Genomic DNA, 10,377 nt, shown 5'->3' on the forward strand with positions numbered 1-10,377 from the left:
TATGGGCGATGGTGGAGAAAGAATTGACATGTTATTCGATAGCTACTTTTGCTTAACTACACGCCTAAATTACTTTACCATTGTTGACCAATCACATTTTAATGCTTTTAGGAAAATGAGTCTAATTATTCCATTCTTGCATCAACCAGATCATTCGAATTACACTATGAAACAATAACTTGATTTATATTGTCTGTATTTAATTATATTTATAAAAATGAAATATATACATATATACATAGCTAAATATACCTGATTTTTTCTATATTAACTTTTCACAATCTATTCTCACGTACGGTGGAAAACCAATATATATAACTATAAAATAATGTTTGATGGTTATTGGATAGAAAAATGAAGCTTTTAATGTTTTATATTTTTAATCTAATAATAATAATAAAGGAGTGGACCAACTCTTGCACAAGAATCTTGTTGTCTCCCCTATGTTAAAATGGTTGTCCCTTGTTCTCATATGTAATGGGGTAAGGGGAGGTAAGATAGTAAGCTGCTCCCCAACACCAGGTTGAGAGCAGCTTCCGTAGAAGACCTCCGAATTATGAAATGCCTTCCGTGAGACTCGATCCCACGACCTCAAAATTAAGAATCTTGTTGTCTCCACTACTATGTTGTGATTCCAATTTTCGTCGTAAGAATAACAGTGGAGCATTAGTAACCTGTTCAACGAACGTCTCCATCAATATTAGAATATTAATGATAAAAGAATACTTTCATGTTTGCATTTATTAATATATTAAAATGGTTATTCCATTCGAATCCAAAATTATGATAAAACTATTAATGTTAAAATTATGATTTTTTAATTATAAAATTAGAAATTAAATATAATACTAAAATTATATCTTAATTCGTAAACATTTGTAATTCATGTTAGGTCCTGGGAAAATTTTGTGGCTGCCACTAATTGGACGTGAAATACTTGAAACTTGAGTAGACAATAGCATTACAGCAAAATAAATAAATTAAAAACACTCCACGTGAAAACTGATGAAATAAAATTGGTTTGGCATTTGCTTTTTGCTGCCACATTGAGAAGATGCTCCTTTTTCAGGCTACCTTTACTGCCATTCTGTTCATATTTCAATAATTCCTGCATAAATAGTTAAATACGACACTGCTCTTTCGCATCTTCATCAAGCTGCCTTCTTCTCTTCAATTATAATAGGAAGAAACGATTTTTTTGGTCAAATCCATCAGTTTAAAGGAATGATGTTGAAGTTTTTTGCATGGTTCATAGTTTTGTCATGTACAACTGCCCTTTCATGCGGGAAGCTTGAAGGTTTTCCTTTACCAAAATCTCCAGCTTTCAATCTCTCAGGACCTGTTGCTCAAGGACACGACGCCCATGGTAAAATAAGAATTCCATTGTTTTCTTTTGTTGTATTGTTCGTCTGTTGAAATCGTCTTACCTGAAACCAGTCGGAATTTCAGTGTTGAAGCATGCAGGTCTCAACAGGATGGTTAGCTCGGCAAAAGTCGACGATAAAGATGAATACTACAAGCAACATCACAAAATTTTTCAGTCTGAGAAATCAAAGGGTGGAAAAGGTGCATACGGTGGTGCAGATGTCCCCCACCATCCTAACAAGAAAAACGCAGCTCCACCGCTCCTCAACCCACCGTGCCTTGTGTTAACTGTTGCGTTACATGTAATCTTCACCCTTATCCTATCATTTCCAGCTTTAATTCTCAATATATTCTGAGATCACCTACAAACAAAAGGAACAAGACAACTGATCCAACTTTTTCCGTCTTTTTCTCTTTTGGATGAAGCTAGAACAATTCGAAGTCTTTTTTTAGTTTTTGGTGAAAGATTTTAAGTCATAGAAAGAGAATGATTATTAGAACACGGTCCATAACCTCCGTATTTTGTTGCAGCTTGTTCCTACTTTCTACCAATTCTATTATCGTTTAAATAAAGGTTTTGTTATTTATATAACTAATTATGAAGTAAGAAATCTCTATGGGCAATCGTTTATACAAGGACAAACATTCAGAATTGAGAAGATGATTTTGTAGACATGTCACTTAAAAGAGGACTTTGAAAATAACCCCCAAAAAACAGAGGAATTTGAACCTCAGATACTGTTTTAAGACAGTGTGTGTAATCTAAACAAAGATACTCACCTTAGAATCATTTCATGCCAACATTCTTATAAATTTCAACATCATATTGAACCGAATTAGTAAAACAACGTACGTCCAAAGCTCATTTTTCTCTATGCATATGCTAGCATGTGGTTTGTAACTAGTAAATCGGGAAAGGAAACTTTTAGCAGGTCTGATATAAACCAGGTTCGGGATATATTGTTTCTCTCTGTGTTTTCCCCCCTTTAAAAGTCATAAAAGATCTTCTCAAACACTTTCATGTGTTCGGTTTGCAAGGAAATGGCAACTGATAAGCTTCCATCATTGTTGGGGCTTGGTAATACGAAAGATAACCCCTCGTAAGGAATCCCTCCAGGACCCATAAATATGGGGCGGCCCCAGCCGAAATCTGCATCATGGATTGGTAGCCTAACCCAGCTAGTAATCCCGAGGTTCGGACACCTGAAAGTGTGTGCACCTCGAACAAGAGCGGATAAATCTGGCTGAAGTTCTAGGTAATCAAGAGCTGACCTTAGATATTCATCGTCCATCCGAACCAATGCATCGTGAATACGGCTTGCAGCAAACCATGTTGGCTTTGACATTAGATCACCTTCCACGGCGATTGGGGTAGCAGTGAAGATCACATTTCCAAAGTAACCAGGTGGAAGCGGGGGGCGCAACCTAGACCTTCCATCAGTGGCGATGTACAATTTGGTCCCTTGATCATCAGTAAGTCCACGAGCCTTGCAGACCGATCTCCACACGTGACCTGACAACATCTCGTATGAACTATAGTTAACATTGTTCCCATCTTCCTTGCTCTTGGCTTTGAGTACATTGAGTTGTTCCCGGGTCAATTTGAAAATGGAGACTGCTGTGCTTTCAGGACCTGTAGGCTGGGGTGGACTGTTCAATGCAGGAGGAGGTTGATATTCAAGGTGGTGGAACGCGGGTTGTGGAGGATCCCGGGCACGGAGAAGAGTCCGGTCAATGAACGGTGGAATCGTGAGGTCAAGACCACGAGCCATATCAGACCATGTATTGATAAAGTGGAGACCAGAAAATCCATCTGCTGCATGATGTTGCATGCCAACACCTAGTGAAGCACCGCCACATTTGAAATATGTGACCTGAACAGAATCAAAACCAAAATCATGTTTAAAACAACTCCACAGTTGTATTGACTGAAATCTGTAATGATTGCTCCCAAAGTTGTTCAACAAACACATGAACAAGAGCATGAAATCCAAGTATTCATTGCTTAAAATGAGGATTAGCCTAACTTCACTAAAGAACAGAGGCCTAAAAATATACTATTACATTAGACCCTATTCATAACATCTACTATAAGTATGACACATCACATGTCATTGCATAAGTTGAAAGCATAACAAACATTCCAAGTAGGTGGATATTAAGTACACACACACACACACACACACACATATATATATATATATATATTAGTTTCCACCAGCGAATTGGTTAGTGGTAGGCACCACCAAAGCTCAACCAATAATGACAACTCGTAAGGCGTATGATGATCTCAACTTTTTCAGTTGGACCGTATTTCTGTGTTAATGGCAACTAAAGTAAGCCATGATGAAGATAGATGCCTAGAGTGGCACTGAATGTTAGCAAAAATAACGACTGACACGGCCAAAGGTTAGCTCCTACAGCATTCACATACACACCAAATCATGCTAACCCACAAAAAGTTGGGATGCTTATGCAGGCAGTCAACAAACGACTCAAATATACTGGCCCATGTAGGCTAGTGGATCAAATCATTGTAAATGATGGAACAACAAAGGCCGAAACAAAATGCATTAATAAAGTGGGATGGTTGGCTGCTGTTTCACCAACTTCGTCACTAAACTTGTTTCCTTCTACTAACATCACTTTCACTCCACCAAACATTTCCCCTTTTTTGCTTAGTTGGGATGTTGGGGTAGTTGGGCTTGTACAAACCAACCAACATCTATCTTGGTTGACAATAAACTGATCTGTTTTTCAACAGATTGTGCATGTGTAAATTTATCGTTGAGAAATATATCTTAAATAAAATTTTGAAAGTAATAACGTAGAGTTCTCTCCTAAATTTGGTATTTTCTTTCAAATATTATAAAAAAATTCGTTTGAAATATCTTATTTTTGGATGTGAATATAGAAAAGAAAGAAAATTGAAGGAATGGAAAATAAGAACCTTAACAAGCTGAGAATATACTTGTCCACTCTAAAATCTAAATCTTCTATTATTTATTTCATTTATTAATTGTGTTCAATCTAAAATTTAAATTTTCTTTTATTTTTAATAAATTTTATGTTGTTAATTAGTGACGGAAGTAGGTTGATGCTAGGGTCGGCACGTGCCCACCTTGAAATTTTATCTTATCCACCTAGATATAAAAATTTTATATTATTAATATATACGTGTCTAACTTAAAAATATTTTCTAAATCTACTACTGTTGTTAATATATATATATATATATATATATCTGTTCTAAAAGATATTTATAGATATTTCATTGATTTTATTATTGTTTATATGCAGAGAGAGTTTAGTATCATTCTTTATCTAAATGCTCAAATTTTATTTATCCAATTTGAGAAAGCTTAAGAAGAAAATGTTTTGAAAAATATCATTTTAATTCTCTTAATCTTTTATATAAATTTATCTTTTCCTTAAGCTTCTTTAAAATAAAATACGGTGTATACGTGAAGCCAATATTCACTTACTAATAAAAAAAGGATATATAAGGTGAAAACTCATTACCTGCAAAACCAAGAGTGGATAAGTGGAGATGCCACCGGAATAATCAACGGTCGGAATGAGTTGCCTGAGCTCCAAGGTGGGTGCAAAATCACCAAAATCATCGATCACGGAAGTCGTTTCAGCCTCGACAAAGAGCACCCCTTCGGCATTACAATCGATCTCGATCCTTCCATCCTCGTCCCTCTTCAGCCGCCCCGCCATGGGGTAAAAAGGCACCAGGGCCTTGCTCAGTGCCTCCTTCATGACCTGCGGGTCAAAGAAATTGGCCGCTCCCGTCGGCCTGTAGAAGTAAACGCTCGGGGTGTGGAACCTGGGTACCACCAAGTCCACGTTGGCGTTCCACAGGCTCCTCCGTGGGGTCTCGCCCGCCGGCCGTACCATTGTTGATTCTTTTACGTTTACAATCATGGTTGTGGTGCGGGTGGGTTCACAGGGGAAAGTGGATTTGTTGTCTCCACCTACAAATGAGAGCCTCGATTGAGTACTCCGAGGGAACTGACAATAAATGGGACAAACAAGCCGATTATACAGGTGAGATTTATTACCTTCTTTAGCATAAAGAAAAAATATTAAAGATCTCAAATATATTAAAATGATTGAATCAAGTTCATTTCAACTTGTAATCTAACATGATTGACAGTAATTCACAATCTGGCTTTGAATAAGAACCAGAGTTTTGGCCTGATTCAACGTATTTTATTATTGAAATAATAACATTGGCAAACCTACTTAAATCTTTTTCGCCAAACAATTAAGTGGAATATTACTTAGCTCCATATAAGTCTAAAAAAACAGGTACTATAAAATTAAAATCAACAAACAACAATCGCCTCTCGTCCGCAGGATGAGATGCTTTAACTGTACGGGTTGTTTAGAAAAACAGAAGAGAAAACAAAATTTTCCGAGGCATTCGAAAATGGAACTCAAAAAACCATGGCGATTCAACGATATATGATGTATATAAAGAAAACAATGAAAAGAATTTAATTAAAAAACTTGATTAGTGAAGGGAATCGGCATAAACAAACCTGAAAATGAATGCAACTGCGAAGGATGAAGAAGAAGAAAATGTTAAACGGGTGGGGAGATGGTGAGCGCAGTCAGGAGAGGTTTGAAATAATATATAAGCGTGGAAAAGGAAATTGTTCCCTTTGTCACTCACCTACTCCTCCTGCTGACATCGACCATTCACCCTTCTCCAACTCACTTTCCCTTTATGACTTATTGGACTACTTTCATTTCCCAAACTAAAACTTATCCCAAAATTATTCCATTTAAAAAGCTATTTTTATTAGTGGTCAAAATGATGATGGAAATATGAATTATATTTAAATAATTATATTTGATAAAATTTTAATCTAATCTTAATTTTACTTAAATAGAATGGGAAGAATGAGAATGTTCTTAATAAGTCTAGAAGTTATAATCTAAAGAAATATGAAAGAATAAAAATATACAACTTGATCAATCGATCAAACGTATTTATTCATTTTTAAATAAGCATTTAATCCTATTGGAAGTGAGGGAAAGGGAGACTCTTAGGAAGGAAAAAAAGTATTTTTAATGTATCTAAAATTTATAACTTAAAAAAATAAAAATAAATAATTTGATCAATCAATCAAAAATGTTTATTTAAAAAAATAAAACAGAAAGTACAGAAACAAAGAAAAAATGATACGCGTGAGATATAAAAAAAAAAAAGTGATTGCAATGTGGCAAGTTGCGTACTCTTCTTGCCTGATAATTTCTTTGTATTTTGTTTGTTGTTGAGGTATTGGTCTCCCAACTCCGCCGAAAAAGAAGAATAAAACAAGAAACCCAACCACATTTGAGGTTTGACCAAAAACGCTGATCAGCTCTCCTAATAATCTCCTCATTTCTAAATGCTCAACACTAATCTGCCAAACGTTAAACGTGTCATTAGTCGATTCAGACAAAAATTGTAATTGAGTTGTTTTCTTTTTCTTATTTTTAATTATCTTCTTCGTTACTATTACCAATTCTGACTTTGTTTTAACATGGTTTTCTTCTCAACATTAATAGACGGGAGGATTTTAGTTTGAGCTTTAAAAAGTTTTAAATACTGATGATAAATTTCAATTATCGTTGAACCAATACCCAATTTCATTGCCAACCATATAAATTGAAAGAGAGAAACTAATAAAACATTCAAGTCAAAACCAACTTTCATATCGATTTGTGTTCTCGTTATATATACACAACATATTCGTTTAAAATATATTTTTTTTGCACGAATCTCAGTGACCTCGGTAGTAATTGTTTCTTAAGGTCTTAAGTTTGAGCATCAAGAATATCAATGATAAGAATATTCAATGTCAAAGGGTTTAGTATTTATCTTTAAACATATACTAATTTATACTTACCTCGGATTAATCAAAAAATATTTTTTTTAAAAAAATAATTAAATATTAATTTGAATAATATGATTATTATTATATCATTTAAGAGGTCGTAAATCATAATATTTTTAAATGAAGATATCTTGATCATAATATGATTAAGTTAAGGTGATTATAAAGTAATATCTGATCTAAACACTTTCAACCATTTGATAATGAACATTTAATCACCTTTACAGTCGCTGATGTTCAAACCTATGACCTTTAGGAATATTAACGATTCTTTTAACCACTGAGATAAGTTGATTCGTACAACTTTTTAATATATTTTTATTTTTTAAAATATTTTAGACTAATCAAATAACATCATCATTAACATATGACATAATATATCATATATTATCACATCATTAAAAGTTAACATGATTAACAGAAGTAATAAAACAATAGGTAAAATTAAAATTCGGATATTAACTTAAGAGCAAACATTTTATAAGTACAAATTTGAAAGAATACAACGAATCTAAGTACCATATATTAAATTTTAAACCATAAACCTCATGAGAATAAAATCTCTAACCTTAAATTTTAATTTTTAAATAAAACATCTAAATTACACGTGAATAAATTTGAATAAACTAAAATTTACACATCATAAGATAATTTTCATTAAATAAATACAAATAGAATTTTTTTTCTTAAACTACCATCTTAAATTATATAACCAAACAATAATCATTTATCATATTTAACTTTAAAAGTGTATTGATCTAAAAAAACATTAAAAGTGATTCATAAGTATATATATATATATATATATATATATATATATATAACCGAAAACAACCCCCCCCCAAAAAATAACTGCGTGTAGATATTTACTAAAAAATGATACTTGGTTAATATACATTTTCACTTAATTTCCCATATTTAACCCTTAAATTACCCTTTAGTGCATTAAGGAACAGCTTTTGTTAATCGGTATATATATGTTTATGGTTTTATTATTTTATAAGAAAAATAGCAAATGAAATATTTTTTATTTGTTTAATGGATGTTGGTGTCACCGAATTGCTATTGTATTAACAATAGTCAAGTGAAGATTAATTGAATATTAAGGTTGGTGAGATCTAATTGAATCGATTAATGTGATACCATAATATAATACAATGTAAGAAAACATGGAGTTGGTGAGATGGTGACATCTACGGGAGAGGAGGGTCCTATCCTTGTTTCTTGCGCTCCAAATTCATTCACCAACTCTTATCTACTATATATTATTTATTCGTTATTATCATTTTACGGTTGATATTATAGTTGAAAGCTGAAACGCAAACGTGGTGGGTCCTACGTTTCCCCACCATTGCTTTGCTCCGCTCCTATTCGTGGGATGGTGTTTAGTGGGCCGGTGGGGTCATGATTAATAAGCGTTGCGTTGGGTCCTACCCTTGTAGTTCTACCAGAAATGGAAGTTGGTGACCGAGACATCATCCAGTGGAACTATTATCCAACACCCAAGTCCAGTATTATTAGAATATATTTTATGTTGTTACAAATTCAGAGCATTTAAAATCATATTTTTTTAATATAAAATTATGCATTTCTACGTCAGAGCTTGAGATGGAAATCCTTATATAAGATATTTCGGAACTAACACGAAATATCAAAGGATGAAATTGATATATATATATATATTAAGAAGATGAAATTGAAATATTGAAGTTCAGACAAATGGATAACCAAATAGCAAAATAAGAGCAGATTTACGGTACATGATATTAAATGAAAAATTATTTAAAATAAGAATATTGATTGATCTAGTTATGTAATTAATAATTGAATAAATTGGAGTGTTTCATCATACGATTTTAAAATTGGACGTCATTATACTTTGTGGAGTCCTTAATAATTTCATTCCGACGTGATTGATGGGACGATACAACTATTATAAGTCTACATGAGCCATTTTTTTTTCCATTCAATTTCGCCTGGTCTATTTTTGTTTGTTTTTCAAATTAATTATCTATATTTTTTACATAATTTAATATTTTTTGATTTAAAGTCGTAAATAACTATCAACAAATTTATCAGAATTATGAGTAGTTTTCAAGGATTTTGACTTTCAATTTATTTTTATTGTGACACAAAAATGACAATTTTATTAAAATTATCGATATTTGAAGATAAATTTAATAAATATTATAAAAATATTATAATAATTTAATACAAAAATAAGTGTTTAAATTATGCATCGAAAAACGTTTTAGTGTCTAAATAATTGTTCGTTAAAAACAGTTGCCTACCGTTTTCTCCGTAATCATTTTAAGTACTCAGACATTAACCGTAGTTAAAAATATTCGTTAAGTGACATGTGTCACGTTCTGGTAATTTTGAGATTTTTATTTAAAATAAAATATATTCTAAAAAACTATTTTTTTTTCAAATCTTAAAAAACCCCAAAACTTATAAAAACTTAATTTTAGTCCCTTTGCCATTGCCGACCACCACAACATCGTCAATCGGCCGAGCACCCAACGACGCGTGATCGGCCAATCACCCACGAAAGAAACCCCCAAACTTTTACAACCGATCGAACACCAAATCCTCCTAAATCTATAAATTTCTAAACATAAGGGATTCAAAACCCTAGTGAAATCTTTCATTTGCATTGCTTTTAGGTGTTCAATCAGTTACGAAAGTATGGAGGTTTTGATCGTGAGTGGTTAGTTGGTCACAAGTCGTTGGTGGCGGCCGACGATGGCGATAGGATTAAAATTAAGGTTTTAAAAGTTTTGAATTTTTTTTAGTTTTTTAATTATATTTTTTATTTTATTTTAAATAAAAATTCTTAAAATTATCATAACATGACACGTGTCACTTAACGAAGATTTTTAACGATAGTTAACGCTCGAGCACCTAAAATGGTAACGAAGAAAAAGTTAGATACCTATTTTTAACGAATAATTCTTTAGCACAAAAATGTTTTTCGATAGATAGTTTAGACACTTATTTTTATATTAAGAATATTATAATTTATTAAATAATATTAAGATATCAACATTTCTTTATTTTCTTCATAATATATATTCAAATAACCTTATTTTCAATTTGTTTGATAATTTATATTAAA

General features: G+C 32.5%; 2 protein-coding genes across 3 annotated transcripts; one reads left to right on the forward strand and one right to left on the reverse strand.

Annotated features, from left to right (window-relative positions):
* Positions 1 to 1,100: 1,100 nt before the first annotated feature.
* On the forward strand, positions 1,101 to 1,954 carry LOC120117060. 2 transcript variants are annotated; one of them, XM_039137397.1, is made up of 2 exons: positions 1,101 to 1,366; positions 1,450 to 1,954. In XM_039137397.1, exons 1-2 carry the CDS (start codon positions 1,225 to 1,227, stop codon positions 1,719 to 1,721), a joined length of 414 nt encoding a protein of 137 aa, XP_038993328.1. In that variant the 5' UTR covers positions 1,101 to 1,224; the 3' UTR covers positions 1,722 to 1,954. The 2 variants fall into 2 exon arrangements, with proteins under 2 accessions (XP_038993328.1, XP_038993330.1); XM_039137399.1 differs by having other exon boundaries at positions 1,102 to 1,366; positions 1,465 to 1,954.
* Positions 1,955 to 2,141: 187 nt separating this feature from the next.
* Positions 2,142 to 5,986, reverse strand: LOC120117059 (shikimate O-hydroxycinnamoyltransferase-like). The gene is made up of 3 exons (XM_039137396.1): positions 5,916 to 5,986; positions 4,888 to 5,382; positions 2,142 to 3,239 (listed from the first exon to the last, which is right to left on the reverse strand). Exons 2-3 carry the CDS (start codon positions 5,293 to 5,295, stop codon positions 2,352 to 2,354), a joined length of 1,296 nt encoding a protein of 431 aa, XP_038993327.1. The 5' UTR covers positions 5,296 to 5,382; positions 5,916 to 5,986; the 3' UTR covers positions 2,142 to 2,351.
* Between the last annotated feature and the right edge of the window lie 4,391 nt (positions 5,987 to 10,377).

This window comes from Hibiscus syriacus, unplaced genomic scaffold (assembly GCF_006381635.1).
Source record: "Hibiscus syriacus cultivar Baekdansim isolate YM2019G1 unplaced genomic scaffold, ASM638163v2 tig00110318_pilon, whole genome shotgun sequence".
NCBI lineage: Eukaryota > Viridiplantae > Streptophyta > Magnoliopsida > Malvales > Malvaceae > Hibiscus > Hibiscus syriacus.

What these genes read in the sequence shown, in the direction of transcription:
- LOC120117060 (XM_039137397.1), top strand. Translation starts at nt 1,225, where the DNA reads ATGATGTTGAAGTTTTTTGCATGGTTCATAGTTTTGTCATGTACAACT. An exon ending in TCAAGGACACGACGCCCATG is followed by an intron (nt 1,367 to 1,449) that starts GTAAAATAAGAA and finishes TCGGAATTTCAG; the next exon opens with TGTTGAAGCATGCAGGTCTC.
- LOC120117059 (XM_039137396.1), bottom strand. Translation starts at nt 5,295, where the DNA reads ATGATTGTAAACGTAAAAGAATCAACAATGGTACGGCCGGCGGGCGAG. An exon ending in ATCCACTCTTGGTTTTGCAG is followed by an intron (nt 3,240 to 4,887) that starts GTAATGAGTTTT and finishes GATTCTGTTCAG; the next exon opens with GTCACATATTTCAAATGTGG.